This window comes from Megascapheus bottae, chromosome 17 (assembly GCF_031878675.1).
Source record: "Megascapheus bottae isolate mThoBot1 chromosome 17, mThoBot2.hap1, whole genome shotgun sequence".
Lineage (NCBI taxonomy): Eukaryota > Metazoa > Chordata > Mammalia > Rodentia > Geomyidae > Megascapheus > Megascapheus bottae.
In genome coordinates, this window is record NC_143525.1 from 27,143,686 (window position 1) to 27,160,996 (window position 17,311).

Sequence of the window (17,311 nt, forward strand, 5' to 3'; positions counted from 1 at the left end):
GGGCCGTGGCCGGCCGGCCGGGGAGGGAAGGGGGGCGGCTTCCCCCCCCCAAAAAAAACCGCCTGCAAAGTGCTCGGGGCGGTAGAAGAAGGCCGCCGGCTCCCCGGAGCCAGCCGCTCGCCCCGGGGCTGGGAGAGCGCACGGGGTTGGTTGGCAAGAGCCGCGGTTGCTGGCGGGCGCCGGTGCCCTCGGCGCGAGGGGCTGAGGCTCACCATGCGCCAGCGGGGCCGGGCTGCCGGGCAGAAGCGGATCCCCGGCTTGCCCCCGCCTCGGAGCACTCGGATTAGCTGCAGCTGGCGCCCGGGGATTTGAATCTGGACCCCGGGAGGGAGCGCACCTAGGCCGACCTCGGAGCGGCGGCCCCGCGGCCAACATGCTTCGCAAAGGTGAGGTGGAACGGCAGGGGCAAGTTGGAGTTGGAGGCGCACGGGGCAGAGCCACGAGCAGGAGAGCTGTCCAGCCCCGAGGATCGGGTCTGGGGAGCAGCCCCCGACGAGCAGCCCCCGACGAGCCGGCTGGCTTTGTCTGTGGCGCCCGCCGAGGGGCTGCCGCCGCGGCCGCTGGAGCTCTTTTCCCGTCGGTGTCTGGCCAGACGCGGGGGTTTGCTCCGGGAACGGAGAGCCAGGCCTGGGGGTCGAGCTGGAAGGGTCAGTCTGAGACCAGAGTGAGCGATCGGGGAGCTGGCCTCCTGGGACCTGCGCTTGGCCATCATAAAGTTTTGCACTTGCAGGCTCCATGCCCTGCGCGGGCATCCGCCCCAGCTCTGCCACTTGGCGGGGCCAGGTCCAGCCCGCGCTCCGGCGCAGCCGGCGGTCAGCCACCGCGCAGCCCGGCGCTCACCGCGCGCGGCCGGGAAGCGGGCACCTGCCCGGCAGCCGGGGTGGATCCCCGAGGACGAGCTCGGGGCGTCCACTGAGGGCGGGGTGTGGCGAGCTCCTCCGGTCCGGTTCCTCAAACTTTCCGAATGCTTGGACCGCAGGGACGCGGAGGCAAAAGCCGTGCCGCGCCGGCAGGGTGCGCGGCCGGTGCCAGGCTCAAGTTGAGAAGCGCTGGTTCCGCGACCACCTCTGCCTGGACTCCCGGGCAGCCCCGCCTGAGACCGCGCGCGGCAAAGTTACCGCCGGAGCCAGGAAGTCCTGCCGCGCCCCCACGTGGTTGCCGCGCGGGGTGCGGTCCCCCGGGCCTCGGGAGGGCCGGTGGCCACGCCGGGAGCCCGAGGACTCGCTACCCGGAGCTCTAGCCTCTACGTTGGCGTCTCCCCCTGGCCACGTCCCGGCGGGCGGTGGCGCCTAGCTGGGACCCCCGCGATCCGGGGCCGGGCCGGGGCGGGGCGGGGGCCCGAGGCGCGGCGTCTGCGGCTGGCGGCTCGGGCCCTGCGGGAGCTCGTAGGGGCGGGAGCTCAGGTAGCGCCGGGGCCTGATCCCAGCGCTCGGTGCTCCAGCCTTAATCCGCCCCTGTTTCCATGGCAACAGGCCGAGGTGTCGTAAGCACCGGATTCTGACCTCACAGCAGGATGGGGAAGGAGAAAACGGGCAGGGGGAGGTGGGGAGAAGCGAAGCCCCGCGATGGGCGGAGAGAAGCAGATATGGGGTGATGGAGGACGCTGACATAAGCAGGTCAGACAGGTGGGTAGGAAAAAAAAAAAACACGCCTTTTTGGGGAGCAGAAAAGACTGAGTGGTGGGCCCCGCCTTGGGCCAACCAGTTGGTTGCCTAATTGTGCAGGGATAGTCACAAACTTGTGTGTGACTTGTGCCCCCCACGTGGGTTGGTGCAGAACGAGGGGGGTGGGGGACGACTGGCTGCATTTCACTGTGGTGTGGAAAAAGTCTCTGAGGCTACTTGGAGAAAAGAAACCTTTTCACTGTTACACCCCAGTTCCTTTCCCTGCAGAAAGGCGCAGAAAATCCTTTCAGCAACCTGGCCAGATCGTCTGCACTGAAATAGTGCCTTTTACGCATGAGAACAGGCCTGAGAAGCTTGGGCCTGGGGCATGCAAACTTACCCAAGTGGGAAAGGCTTTCCAGACAGTTTTAAAAGGCCGCCATGTCTGGGCTGCGGGGCTGTGATAGAGATAATAGGAAGAACTGACATCTTAGTTCCCTCTTGGTCTTTTGTCTTTTGGCAGTGTACAGTTAAAAATGAGCCACGAGGCAGCCCACACACTTTATTCATATGGCTTAGGTGCCCAGAGAGGCTCAAGCAACCTCCAGGAGCCTTCTTGGCTACCCTCTGAAGCCAGAGGCCCAGCTCAAGATGAGCCCAGTGCATTCTGGGGGCTGCTCCCTGGGGCAGGGAGGCTCGTCCTGCTCAAGCTGTAGCCCCTGGAGGCCTGGCAGTCATATATGTTTGCTGTTTTTCCCTTCCTTGCCCAGCCTGGTTGGTGGGAGAGCTTCCACCTGCAAAGACGATTGGCCTGGGGGAAACAGAGTCCCCGACTTGATCTAGCATTGGCCTTGGGTGGCCTAGAGCTTGCTGCTGGGATCTTGTGTGAGCAAATGACTTTTGTTTTGGTTCTTTTCTGGGCAATTTCCTCTCTCAGTCTCTGATCTGATCCTTTCAGCACACATGGAGAGTGTGCTCAGATTATCTGTGGGGATTCTTAGGTGTGTGCCCAAAGCAAAAAGGATGCCTTAGGCTAATGCCAAAGAGAGCTGGACATTGAAGTTTGTTTCTAGAATTGTTTCCAAAGGCTCCAAAATACACTGTTACAGAACATAGGTTGATATAGTTCTTGCCTTCCAGATGCAAAGCCTTACAAGGGGTCCATGACTTTAGTGAATAGTTTGATATGAAAAAGGGTTTGAAGGACAAAGAACACATATCCCTCCCTAGATCCTGAGAGTAGGACGAAGAGTAGGCCTTGGATGGTGAAAGCTATCTCTCTACCACTAGAGCCCACACACTGCTTCACTTTAGGCTTTTGGGTGTTTAATTGGAGATAAAAGACTCACAGGCTTTCCTGCCCCAGCTGGCTTCAAATGTCCATCTTTGGATCTCAACCTGCTTAGTGAAATGGTCCAACCCTCCTAGACAAAATCAGATTCTGACTGATGGTAAAAGTCTGGAGTTTATTGTGCTGACCTTTACTTGTGCTGGCCGGCCAGGGCTAACTCAACTCAGGAGTGAGCAGCCCTGGACTCAAAGTAGAGGATTTATAAAGGCAAAAACCACATGTAGCTACATATAGCCACATATAGGTGGCCGATAATGTTACATCACACAATTATCCTGGTGTCAGGCAGCCAATGGCTATACTGCAACCATACAAATAAACTATCATTTTAAAGGTTAAAAAATGGCTTAGCAAGCAAGCAGATTACAGAAGTAGAGCTATACCTTAATTGCTGCAAAATTTGAACTACATGGCTCTAACTTTGCTTCACAGTTCCTGATTCTGTTTGCCTCTCCCCCGGGCCCCCCACCCCCCCCCCCCCCCCCCGCTGTCCCTCTCAGTCTTCCCCCCTCCCCTCTCTCTCCCTTTCTTCCTCTCCCTCCCTCTCCCTATCTTTCCCTCCCTCCCTCTACCTCTCTCTCTCCCTCCCTCTCCCTCTCTCTCCCTCTACTTCTCCCTCCTTCCCTCTACCTCTCCCTCTCCTTTTTCCCTTCTCCCTCCCTTTCTTTCTTTCTTTCTTTCTTTCTTTCTTTCTTTCTTTCTTCCTTCCTTCCTTCCTTCCTTCCTTCCTTCCTTCCTTCCTTCCTTCCTTCCTTTCTTCCTGTCCCATGGACTGAACTCAGAGCCTGTCCTTGGGCTTTCCTCAAGGGTGGTGCTCTACCACTTGAGCCACGACACCACTTCCGGCTTTTCTATGGGAGTACTTAGGAATCCAACCCGAGTCTTTGTGTATGCTAGGTAAGCACTCTACCTCTAGGCCAAACTCCAGGCCCTTGCCTGGGAGATAAACTTCCTGTTTGTCTGTAAGACTTTAGATAACTTTTTCCAATTACTGTCTTCTTTTGAAATTGGATTCTGTTAGCCATTAACCCATTTCATTAGTAGCTAAGATTATAGACAGGAGCAACCAGTGCCTAGCTCTTTCTGATTATCCCATGAAACCTGTCCCCTGGCAGGCTGATTCAGGGGTAGTTGGGGGTACTGTCTTTGCAACTCTTAATGAATGGACTTTACTGGCCACAGCCACAACTCTGTGACCGGAAGAGCCCAGTGGGATCTAACTGCTGACAGCGCTGGTAGCTGAAGGCTTCAGCAGCTGCTCTACTTGCTCTTCCATCTCCTGGCATGCCCTGGCAGAATCAGGGATATAAAAAGCAAGCCTCTAGTTAAGAGAGATGAGAGGCAGGCAGGGCAAGCAAGGCCTGGAGCCATCTAGCAACATTCAGGGAGGAAGGGCAGCCTGCTGGGGGCTTTGCTTTGCTAGAGCAACCTGCTTAAGGTCAGGATCTATGGTTTTCATTTTTAGAGCTATAAAAACAGAATGCAAATCAAGAGCCTCTGGGCTAATACAGAACCTTTCCTTAAAGTTTTTGTCTTGTTAAGCAAGGAAATAGAGTGCCAAATAGGCTTTGTTAAGTGGCAGTCTAATTAATAATTTAAAATCTTGTAGCTGTCTTTCATTAGACTTTATCTGTATATCAACCACAAAATCAGTCAAACATACTCATTTATAAGTTAATACCATTCCTGAATAATTCAGCAAGAGCTAGATTAAGGCCTGGAACCCAGTATGATGCATTTTGTTTTCTTAGTTTCCGATAACCAGATGGGCTTACCTAATGACTGAATTGGACTTGTCCCTTGTGGGAAAAAGAAGGGAAAGTAGACGGAGGGGCCATGATATTATCAGGTGTTCAGTAGATTTGAATCTACAGGTTCCCTAGGTGATGAGTCTCCCTGTGGACAGGTACTAGCAGGCAGCATCTCTGTATCTCTTTGAAGCCAAACAGGATTCAGGTCTATGGATAATATGGCCCTTTTTTAGCTCCAATAGAGAGAAAAGTGTTTATGGACAACCAAGATACTGATTGTTGCTGTAGGAGAAGCATGAAGGGAAATGCAAGAGCCTTTATCCAAGAGGATTAAGACATGAGGCCTTTAAGCCTAAGTCCAAGCACAAAAGTAAAATTTCAGTCTCAACAGACCATTGCTATCCAGATGAAAAGTAGACCAGTAGAACCAAAGCCGCCAAAATGCTTCATCATCATCTTTCGTATGTGTGAGCACTAGGACTCTCACACTCAAGACTAGCATAGCTACTCCCCCACTTCTAGCTTTTTGGTTTGGTGAATAATTGGAAATAACAAGAGTCTTGGTCACTTTTTGCTTAAGGCTAGCGCCACTTCTGTTTTTTTCTGTGTATGTGGTGCCGAGGAATCAAATCCAGGGCTTTGTGCATGCTAGGCAAGTACTCTACTACTAGGCCATGCTCCTGGCCCCAAGAGAGAGTCTCAGATTTATCTGTCCAGGCTGCCTTCAAACCACAATCCTCAGATCTCAGCCTCCTGAGTAGCTAGGATTATAGATGTGAGCCACCAGTGCCTGGCTGGCCATCACCAGCTTCTGATTGGTTGCCTTTCTCCTCAAAACTTCTGGACTTTACCCTAGGAAAACAAGCAAACAAATAAAAACCATGGAAAGATTTTAGGGAAACAGTAGGATACCCCAGCAGAGAAGAGGCATAGGACAAAATGCTAAGAAAAGGCTTTGCATTCATATTCACATCTGCAGCCAGAATAAAGGACATGACAAAAGCATCACTTCCCTCTGTGAGCTCAGACTATGTTAACAATGTGTTTTGGTTCCATTTCTATTATGACAACACAGAGCTAATTCTTCCCTGCAGTTCCATATTCTTTGTATTTTCCTTTTTGGGGGGAGAGGAGGTACAGAATCTCATTATAGAGTCCAGGCTGGCCTTGAACTTAATATGTCAGTCTAAGTACTAGGATTACAAGTGTGCATAATTGAACCCAGTTTCAGATCCATTTTCCTTTTCTCTTTCTTTCTCTTTCTCTCTCTCTCTTTTTTTTTTTTTTTTTTTTTTTTGCCAGTCCTAGGGCTTGAACTCAGGTCCTGAACACTGTCCTTGGGCTTTCCTCAAGATTAGCACTCCACCAATTGAGCTACAGCACCATTTCCAGCTTCTATGTATGTGGTACCAAAGAATCAAACCTGGGTCTTTGTACATGTTAGGCAGGTACTCTACCTCTAGGCCAAACTCCCGGCTTCAGATCCATTTTCAATAGGGAAACTGTCCAGGATCAACCTTCCTAAGATAGGCACTTCTGGATTCTCTTTTGTAGGAATGAGCTCCAGAGCTTTCTGTGTCTGTCCCAGCCATCAGCTTTCGGCCCTCTTGAGGGTTAAATAGCGCTGTGTATGGAGATTAGGTAGAGAACCAGAGCAAATATGCACTTGGAGGCTGGAGAGATTTTTAGCCAAGTTTGACAAGAAGAAATCTCATTAGGAAAAGGCAAAGTTAGAGAAGAGGTAGGCATTTGCTCCTTTGACCTGGGGCAGAGCTGACAGCAGATGGGCCCAAGGAGTGGGGAGGCTTAGGAGGTGAACCCAACCCCAAGCTCTAGCCATCTTTTAGACTGGGCCTGCGGAAGGACAGAGCAAGGGGAGGGGGGCAGGCATCTTGAAGGATGTCAAAATCGGGTCTGTTGAGTACCATCTGCAGTGAAGTAGTGGGTAAGGTTAAAGCAGAGAGGAGATGACAGGGAAGGAACAGATGGCCGAGGGAGCAAAATAGCTTGGCAAAATGGGAACAGAGCCTCCAGGGATGGGCAGAAGGCAGGACCTCAGTATTGAATGCCGGAAGCAGCCCTTTCCTTGGGGTGCAATGGCCAGGCCACGGTGGTAGATGTGAGTCAGAGAGCTGGCTATGGTAGAACATCCCTATGACCTTAGCACTAGGAAGGCAGGAGGACCACAAGTTCCAAACCAGCTTGGGCCAGATAGCAAATCCAAATCCATCATGGGCTACACAGAGTGAGACTCTGTCTCAAAAATCCAAGGGCTACTGAGGAGCTATTGCTCAGTATGAGCACTTGCTTGGCATGTTCAAAGATCTAGATTCTATTCCTAGCAAACTAAATTTTGTTTTTGTTTTAGTGCCGATCCTGGGGCTTGAACTCAGAGCCTGGGTACTGTCCCTGAGCTTTTTTAATCAAGGTTGGTGTGTCACCACTGAACCACACAATTCCCTTTCTGGCCTTTTGGTTAACTGGAGATAAGAGCCTCATGGAATTTTCCTGTCCAGGCTGGCTTCAAACCACCATCCCCACATCTCAGCCTTTGGGTAGGTAAGGCCTGAGCCACTGGGTAGGTAAGGCCTGAGCCACCAGCACCCAGCCAAAATAATTCTTTTTTAATTTAAAAAAAAAAAGAGAGAGAAGGAGGCATAGGACAGTGAATATTGCAATTGCTAGGCAAGTGCTTTGCCACTGAGCTACCTCTCAGCCCTCTGAGAGCTATTGGCTTCAGGGCAAGGGTCCTGGGTGCAGGGATGATAGATTGGGGTTAGGAAGTATGGCTGGCTCAATGCCCATCACTACAGAAAGTGAAGCTGCCCTGGGTCTCTGAAGACTCTTCGAGGGGGTTGGGTTGCTGGGAGGAGAGATGGATACCAGCAGGGGCTAGACCTTGTTTTCCACTGCCTTCATTCCACTTCTGCTAATCCCTGTGCATGGGCTGACAAAAGCTGTTTATGTTTTCTAAGTACTTCCTACTATGGGCTAAGTGCCTGATCTCATGCCATCTCCCAAATCATCCTGTAAGATCTGTCCATGCTTGCTCCCATATCAAAGATGAAGAAACAGAGGCAGGTGCAGTCCCTTAGCCTGGGTCTCCCAGCTAGCACACTGCTGAATCAGGCATTAGTCTTAGGCTTGTCTGCTCAGCCCCTAAGTTTCCCTATCTCACGTACCCATCTGTCTTAATTTCTGTGACATTTGTTTTGTGGGTTTCTGGGTGGCGCTGAATCATTTGTGTCCTGGTAGTTCCCCTGTACTCCTTTCCTGTGTTCCTCTGGGAGTTTCTCTGGCCAGGATTGGGGCCCTGAGACACTGTTTCATGTGCCCTCTTCTACTTGGTCCCCCTTTATGATTGGGCAGACAGACAGGATTGATAATTGTCTGGGGAGCAAAGGTTCAAGAATGTAGAACAGCTGGTGGGCTTGGTGAGGCGCTTACACCTGAGCTGCTTCCTTCCATGGCCCACACCAAGCCTGCTTTAGAGCTTCTCCTATCCTGTTCCAACATCTTCTGAGTTCCAGATGAAGACTGGCAGAGTTGGGTTGACCTTGGGGGCTGGGAAAAGTAGAATCCCATTTCAGGTAGTGGAAGCCACTTCCACTGTGGTGAGGTGGGGACCTGATCCAACAGATCCGGCAAGCGCTTCTGAGCCTGTGATTACTGTTGCATCAGTCAGTGAAGTTTGGAGACAAAACTGCAAACAGCCCCTGCTATCTGATTCACGAGAATCACTCTGGGGGCCTCTGTGCTGGCACAGCAAGAAGATTGGCACAATACACTGTGTGTGTGTGTGTGTGTGTGTGCAGAAACACACCTGGTGAGCATGCAACAGGCGCTCAGAGCATGCATGTCTGGGGTCTGCTTTTGTAAAGCAGCACACCACTAGCACACTGGAGCGGACGTGGCACCCACACACTCTAGGTCCACTAGCATGGCTTAGTGCCACACGAGCTGGTGAGCCACTCTGTTAGGGGCTCTAGGAGTGGGCGGGCCAGCGCTGTGTGCATCACATGTTGGGTACAAAGCTTGTGGAGTGGGTGTGTGGCTCGCCCTCATCGAGGGTGGGTGGGCACGACTCATCACACATCTGCCAGGGGACAGACCACTGTAGCCCCCAGAGATGGGGCTTCTTGGCAGCTTGCTGGCTTGATTCCAGAGGGTAGTAAGTAGCATTGCGGTGACAATTGCATTAATCTGTAGGAAATCAAGCAAAAGTCTTTCCTGAATCAGGAGAAAAGCTGAACTCCCCGAGCAGCCTGTTGAAGTGATGTGAAAGTTTACTTCCCAAATTGTCAGAGGCAAGCCCCCTCCCCCAACACCTCCCCTCTACCCTTTCCTCCGGCTCTGGAGCCAACTGGTAGTGAAGGCCTTTACATATGCTTATGTAGAGAGAGTCACGAGGCTCTGGGGGGGGAGGGAGCATTGACATTCTTTTTACAATGATTTATTTATAGGGCGATTGGATGATGGGATTTGGAGGCCAAGATGCCTCCATTAGCAAGAAGCACACAAGGCAGGAAGCCTTGCTCTGCATTTGACATTTAGTGGGGCGACTCCTACCAGGGAGCTGCTTTTTTCTTTTAGAAGGTTTTGCCTTTAATGTTCTATTCATGGGCTTCTCTGGGCAGGCTGGGAGAAGGAAGGAGCGTGTGGTGAGATTGGCCAGGGACTGAGGGCTGGCTGGCCTGAGGAGAAGCAGGGAGGTCACCCAGTGGCCAGCGCTGGGCAGCCTGGACAGGCTGGAGGCTGGAGTAAAGCAGCTCTGCTCTTACGCCGCAGGCGGTCTGCTTGCCTGCTGCCTCTCGTTGGCTGGTGCTGCATGCGCCACGCTGCGTGTTTACTTTCCTGTCTATCTTTCTCTCCGTGGGCTGCCGGGCTCTGCCTCGGACCACAGCCCTGTGGCAATCCTGGCTTTGGCCCTCTCTGTGGAAAGAAGATCCTCCAACCCCTGACCACAATTGGGATTCTGGGGCTGGGTTTTGACGGACTCATTAGGACTGTGGATACATCTCTCTGAGCCTCCGTTTACTCACCTGTAATATGACTAGGTTGATGATCTTTGAAATGCTCTTCACCAGCACAAGAGTTGCCTCAAATGGTCCTCAGTGTCAGAGCTCAGAATAGAACAACACAAGCATGCGTGGTAGGGGTCCCTTTTTGGCCTTACAGCCTCCCTGGCTGCTTCTCCAGGTTGGAGACTCCTCCTCAGCCCAAGAACCAGATGTTCCCATGATTCCTGTCACTTCCCCCACACCCCACCCCTACACCTGCAGTGCATCATGGGGTGAAATCCTCCTGTTCTCCCTTAGCTTCCTAAATCCCCAGTGCGCCCTCCTAGCAAGATAGTCACACTGGAAGGCCAATAGCACACCGACTGACACAGTGACTGTCCCCAGGGGTGTAGAGTTTGAGTTCTGCATTTTCTTCCTCTTAATTTCCATCCTGTGACCATTTGTCTATCTCCTCCTGGTGGCTTGTTGGCCTCCTTGCCCCCACCTACCCCTCTCTCCTCAGGCTAGTTTCTCCCCCCTCACTCCAATGTTGCTGCTTCAACTTTAGGCTAACCAACACTTTGTGTCTCTCCCTGGCCTCTGGGGCCTACACTCTGTTGGCCTTATGATTTCCTTGGTTCTTCCACCCTGCTGATGCAACCTCACCTGGGGCCGCCATCCCTCATCCTTCCTGGACAGAGCCTGGATCTTCCTTCTGCACTCTGTTCTGGGGGCATCTGCACTCCCCTACTTGCAGTGGCCATTTGCTGAATGCCAATCTCCCCCCCCCCCCGCCCCCACAATCTCTTTCCTAACCATGATGTTGCTTCTGAGATCTGAAGTATCCATTTGGTTCTTTCCCTGGCCTCCCTCAAACCCAATGAGTCTGGAACTGTATCACTGCTTCCTACCCTTGGCTCACAGCAAATGGCACCTTCCCTGTTTCCCCCCATCTGGGTATCTAGCACCATTATTCTGCCATCCATACCAGCCGAAGAACTGGAAGTCCTCAGAGGCTCCCTTCTCACCCCACCCCTCCCTGCAGCTCATCCTGGTGGAGTCCTGCCTGTTCCCCCTCAGCTCCTTTCACACCCCCTCTGCTGCCTGTCAAGCCTCTACCTAAGCCCAGGCCATGTCCTCTTCCCACCATCCCAGTGGCCTCCCTACCTCCTCATTTGCTGTTGCCTGATGCAGGCTTTCCACTGTAGCCAGATTCTATAGTGCTATGTCTTTTTTCTTTCTTATTTTTTGGTCAGAGGTGGGTCTTGAACTCTGGGCCTGAGCACTGTCCCTGAGCTTCTTTTGCTTAAGGCTAGCATTCTGAGTCACAGCCCCACTTCAAGCTCTTTCTGTTTATGTGCTGTTGAGGCATGGAACTCAGGGCTTCATGAGTGCTAGGCAAGCACTCTACCACTAAGCCACATTCCTAGCCCTGTGTCTTTTCTTCTTCCTCCCTACACCTTTAGTTTAGCTTTCTTTCTTTTTTTTTCCATTGACACATTGTACATATTTATGGGGTACTGTGTGATATTCTGTCACTCTCTTGCTTAAAAACCCTCAGCAGTTCCCTTTTCCTTCAGGGGATGGCCCAGTCTTCACAGCCAAGCTGTCAAGCCCTCCTACCTACTCCCACCTGTGCATCGCTCTCTGTTCTCTGCTCCCTACTTTGAACTCGGCTCTAGGCCTGCTCCACTTCCATTCAACCAAATCGTGTTAAATCTGAAGGATTTGTGTGAGCAAATCTGCCTAGAACATTCCTTGTTGACTCTGCATTTACTCCTATCCTTCAGGTCTCAGCTAGCACATTATCATTTTCCTTCCTTCCTTCCTTCCTTCCTTCCTTCCCTTTCTGTGCTAGTACTGGATCTTGAGCTCAGGGCCTTATTTTGCTCAAGAATAGTACTCTGTCACTTGAGCCAAGCCTCCACTTTGGCTTTTTGGTGGTTAATTGGAGATAAGTTTCATGGACTTTCCTTCCCTGGCTGGCTTTAATTGAGATCCTCAGCCTCTTGAGTAGCTAGGATTATAGATGAGCCACCAGGATCCAACTACACTCAACCCACTTTATTGTAGTCAGTTTCTAATTGCCTTGCCTGCAAAAGGTCAGTTCCCTGGAACAGCTGGTCACTACCCTCTCCCCTACCCTGCCAAGCCTGCTTTCCACCCTGCTCTCTGTGGCTCATGGTTGGTCAGTCCAAGTTCAACAATGGGCACCACAGATTTTTGTAGAAGCGCAGCCTGAGACTAGCTTCAAGTAAGTCGTTTATTTGGGCAAATGATCTTTGGAAAGACCAAGGAATGAATGAGGAGGTGAGAAAGAGGAAGCAAGGAACCAGTTTAAGGCGCCTGTCAATCCCTCTGGGTAAAGAGACTTTGGAATACAGTGTAGAGCATCTTCCTCTCACCATTCCAAGGTGGAAGGAGCTGGGGAGCTGTGTTGCTTCTGTGGAAGTACTAATTCCCTGGCACTTTTGGCCTGCTCTAAGGGTGAGCAAAGCCAGCTCTACTGCTAAAGAAAGCCTCAGGCAAAGAAGGGGGGTGGAAGGCAAGCTGTGTACTGAAATGGTACAAGCTCAGGCTGTGGGCAGGCCTGGCTGCTGCTGCCGCTGCCCCGCTCCTGCCAATGCTGCTGTCTGCTACTCTTTCTTTGTCTAACTTTGGTAAGAGCTTCCTCTTCTCCCTCAGCCCCCGTGCATGTTGTATGTGTGCATGAGTGCCCGTGTGCATGGGCATATGTGTCACATTATCTCTAGGGACTTTTCTTATCTCTCCTCTTCTCCCTTTCCCTCCCTTCTTTTCCTCTCTCTTCCCTTTCCCTCGCTTTTCCACCTTCTCCTACCCTCATCCTGCCATCTTTATTCTTTCTGCTTCCGTTTATCTGTCTGGCTCTGGAACTCTTGTGTACTCACACCTGATACTCTATCATTGGAGCCACACCGCTAGCTCTGCACCCCACTTTATATATTCATCAAACTACTCAATTCCAGAATGCTCAGGTTCTTATCAGGACCTGACTAAAACCAGCCTCACACATCAAATTAAATGTAGCATGGACTGACATTCAGTTAAAAAAAAAACATGCTGAATCCATAAGCTAATACATATCTCTATGAGATGATGGGCTAATGAATATTAAATGGTTGTACACATAGATTCAAACACAAGAAATTTAGTCAAAACCTTAATTTCTTTTATTAGCATACAGTAGCTCTACAAAGGAGGTTTGGTGATGACATTTCCACATATGTAAGCACATATCCTCATCCTCATCTTCTCCCCTTCTATTACTCTCTCCTGTTCCAGTTCCCCTTCTTAAAACAATGTCATTAGGTTTCACTGTTCCATTTTCACACATGCAAACAAGCTATTTCATTCATCCTCTCCATTAGTCTTCCCCACCTCAAGTGCCTACCTTCTCCAACGGAGCCTGAAAAAAAAAATAAAATTGCTTTCTTGATACATTTAAATCATGAATACCTAGGGATTGTTTTTGTTGTTTGGGGGCTGGGGGGGGTCGTCTCCTTACATTGCCCATTCTGTAATCTAGAACACAGTCGGTCCTGAAATCTAGAGTTCAAGAATCCTCCTGCCTCAGCTTCTCCAGTACCTAAACACTTGGCTAAACAATGTTTTTCAGATCGAAAGAAAAAGAAAGTACCAAGAAACAGGAGGAACAAGATTTTTTTTTTTTTTTTTTGAGATGTAGAATGAAGGGGAACCAAGCAGTTTTTCCCTGTGCAATGCTTCGTAAAAGCAGCAAAGCCAGGTCTGATTTGCTCCATGTTACAGATGAGGATTCTGAAGCTCAGAGGGACGAACAGCTCTGAGCGCAGCTGTCATTATTGCAGCAGCCACAGCCACGGCCTCACCCCGGTGCGAGGGGTGTGCCCTGTGTAGAAAGTCTGGCCCTGTGAACCTCCACTGGGCACTGCGTGAGCAAAGACCACAGAGCTCTCACTTTGAAAATAAGTTTAGGGACCGGGAGTTTGGCCTAGTGGTTAAAGTGCTTGCCTAGAATGCATGAAGACCCGGGTTCGATTCCTCGGTACCACATACATAGAAAAAAGCCGGAAGTGGTGCTGAGGCTCAAGTGGTAGAGCTCTAGCCTTGAGAAAGTCCAAGGACAGTGCTCAGGCCCTGAGCTCAAGCCCAGGACTGGCAAAAAAAAAAAAAAAAAAGTTTAGACTTGGCAAATTTTATTTATTTATTATGGGGCTTGAACTCAAGGCTTGAGCACTGTCCTTGGTCTTTCTCCTCAAGGCTGTTGCTCTGCCACTTGAGCCAGGCTTTTCTATGTATGTGGTACCAAGGAATCGAACCTGGGAAGCACTCTGCTACTAGGCCAAACTCCTGCCCCACCCCCTCAAGACTAGCGTTCTACCATTTTAAGCCACAGTGCCACTTCCAGTTTTAAAATACTGAATTGGAGCTAAGAGTCTCTTGGGGACTTTAGAGACTTTTGTGCTCCGGTCTGGCTTTGAACCAAGCTCCTCAGATCTGTTTCCTGAGTACCTAGGATTACAGGTATGAACCACCAGCACCCAGCCTTGATAGATTTTTTGGAACCAGATTTGCCTAAACCTCTCAGACGCTCTGGGTGTTAGAGGACTGAGCTGTGTAAATGAGGCTAGACTCCACATGAGGAGGTAAATTTGGCAGCCAAAGCAGAGCTCAGGTGGTTTCCAAGGTGAGAAGACTACCTCTTTGGCTGATGGCTCACACCTGTAATCCAGCCTGTAATCTTAGCTACTCGACGGCTGAGATCTGCGGTCTGCCTGGGTAGGAAAGTCCATGAGGCTGGTATCTCCAGTTAACTATCAGAAATCTGGACGCAGGCTGTGATTCAAAGTGGGAGCGCTTAGGGGCCGGGAGTTTGGTCTAGTGGTTAAAGTGCTTGCCTAGCATGCACAAAGACCAGGGTTCAATTCCTCGGTACCACATACATAGAAAAAAGCCAGAAGTGGTGCTGAGGCTAAGTGGTAGAGCTCTAGCCTTGAGAATGTCCAAGGACAGGGTTCATGTCCTGAGCTCAAGCCCAGGACTGGCACCTAGGCCTCAAGTTCAAGCTCTATAACATGCAAAAATAAATAATAATAATAATAATAAAAAGACTTGGCTTTTTGTGTGTATCCTCCCATTCATTTTCTCTTCCCTCTCTTCCCCTCCCCTTCCCTCTCCCCTACATTTCTGGCAGGGAGGGCTCCCAATTGTGGGGTGGCAACAGGTCCAGGGTATCCTGGAGGTGACAGTGGTTTTGGCCTCTCTCTAATTGGTCACTGCCCCAGTAGGCCCGTGTTTTTGTCTCTGAAGACAGATCTGACAAATGTGGAGGGATTCAGTAGGAAGTGGAGGGGACAGGTGACTTGAACTCCAAAGCCTGTGCAAGGTGGAAGCTCTAGGAAGTGCAGCCTCTCTGTGGTCCCCTCTTAACCTCTGCCTCCCCCCCTCCCTCTCTCTCTCTTCCTCCCTCTCTCCTAGCCAGTCCAATTTCACCTCTGTTGTTTCTTCAACTTTCAAGATGCTTAAAGTATGTTCCCCTACCCCAAGCCTTGCCCTTCAAAGACAGCTTTTCCCTGCCCCTTCCCCCAGTGCATTCATTGCCTCTACAAAAATAAATAAGAATAGAAAGTAATGAGAGCTGTTGTTTTAGAGAGATGAGCTGGGAAGCCTTTCTGACAAAGTGACATTTGAACAGAGGCCAAAGTGAAGTAAGGGAAGAAGCTGCAGATGATCAGAGCTGCCTCTGCTTAGGAAGAACTCTCCAGAGAGAAGGAATGACAGCAAGTGCAAAGGCCCTGAGGCAGGAGGGTTCCTGATACCTGGCTGCCCCTGTGGTTGTCAAGAGAGCGGGTGATTATGAGTTCGGTACCCTGGACTTTTGGAGAACACAAGTGCTGGGTACCAGACCCAAATCTGTTGATCATTTGGCTAGGGATTTAGGGACCAAGGCAGCAGCTATGACAGGGTAATAGCAGGCACACCACTGCATCCAGCTTCTATCCGAAGTAGCTAGGATTACAGACATGAGCCACCAGCATCTATCTTAGTGTTAATGGCTGCAAAATGCTCTTTAATGTGACTTGTCAAGTGACAAGGTATCAGGCTGGTGAGAGCACACCATCACCAGCATCTGGTGACTGTGGCTCATGTGCTTGGTGGCCTCTATGACACGGGCAGGTGAGGCAAGTGGATAGGGGCTGTGGTGAGAGGTTAGTGACTCCCCTGACACTACCCCACCAGCAGCCAGAGAAGAATTAGGGAGAAAGAGGGCTGTGTGTGTGCTCGTGTGGGCATGTGTGTGTACGCACGAGTGTGTGTGTGTGTGTGTGTGTGTGTGTGAATGTGTGAACATAGTCTACATCTCCAGTGAAGCAGGCTGTTGCGGACATGGCAGGGGAAAGATTATAGAAGTATTAGTTTTCTCTGGGACTAGGTAGCTTGTGATAGTAGAAAACTATTGAGGACAGGTATGAGGAGGAACACAGCCTTTACTTTTAAATTTCAAGGAAGGTTGACAGATTTGTCTATCCTTTCATATTTGCTGCTAGAAGAGATCTGGAACTCGGCTGAGAAAAGCAAAGCTCCGAAAGCTTTGGTGACTTTCCCAGCATTGTATCATTTGAAATATCCAGCCAACCCAGCACTAATGGCTCACATCTGTAATCCTATTTACTCAGGAGGGTGAGATCTGAGGACTGCAGTTTAAAACCAGCCCAGGCAGCAAAGTCTGTGAGACTCTTAATGAGAATTAGCCACGAAAAAGTGGCTTAAGTGGTAAGACTTGTAGACTTGGGCAGAAAAAGCTCAGGGCCAATGTGCAGGCCCTGAGTTCAAGCCCAAGAGTGGCACCAAAAAAAAAAAAAAAAAAAAGGAGAGGAGGAGGAGGAGGAGGAGGAGGAGGAGGAGGAGGAGGAAATATCCAGCCAATCGGGTCTATAGAATGCCTGACAAACAAGCTGGCTAGAAACACATCTCTCAATCTCTTCCTATACATCTACTCTGGTGGACTCCACATTTGGTGTCCTTCCAGGTTGTACCAGTGGTCATCTTTCTACCTTAGTGAAGGCTTCCACAGGTAGGAAAGATTCATAGGACAAGCTTATTCTAAATGTCAATGGCCACGCCCTCCACCTCTGAAGCACTTAGGATATGATTAGATCCCAGCTCAAATCCTGGGAGTTACATCTTTTCTTGGACTTGAATTCCTTTACCTATAAAATAGAATTTATAAGCATGCCTATCTCAGGCTGGGGTGGTGGCTCCGTGGTAGAGTGCTTGGTTAGTTAGTATGCACAGGCTCTGAGTTCAATTGCTAGTACTGCAACTGAAATGGAAACCGACCAGATATAGAGGTGCATGCTTAGAATCTCAGCACTTGGGGAAGCAGAAGCAGGAAAATGGCAAATTTAAGACCAGCCTAGAAGACATAGGACACTGCCTGAAAATAAGAAGCAGCACCCGTTTGTGAAGTTGTAAAGAGTAATCAAGCTGGAGAGTACACAGCTCTTGCCACCTTCCTGTGACATGACCCAGAATAGAAGCTCATGAACATCATTGTTCAATATTAACAGAAGCCATGCTAAATGTCTACTTAACAGCCCTTTG

At 50.3% G+C, this 17,311-nt stretch overlaps 1 protein-coding gene across 1 annotated transcript in view; it reads left to right on the top strand.

The window, feature by feature from the left end:
- Rtn4rl1 (reticulon 4 receptor like 1) overlaps positions 1 to 17,311 on the top strand; it is a 76,159-nt gene continuing 58,848 nt past the window's right edge. Inside the window, exon 1 of the mRNA XM_090350420.1 lies at positions 1 to 386. Coding sequence (XP_090206546.1) covers positions 374 to 386 — 13 coding nt within the window. The 5' untranslated portion in view covers positions 1 to 373. The remainder of the gene's footprint in view (positions 387 to 17,311) is intronic.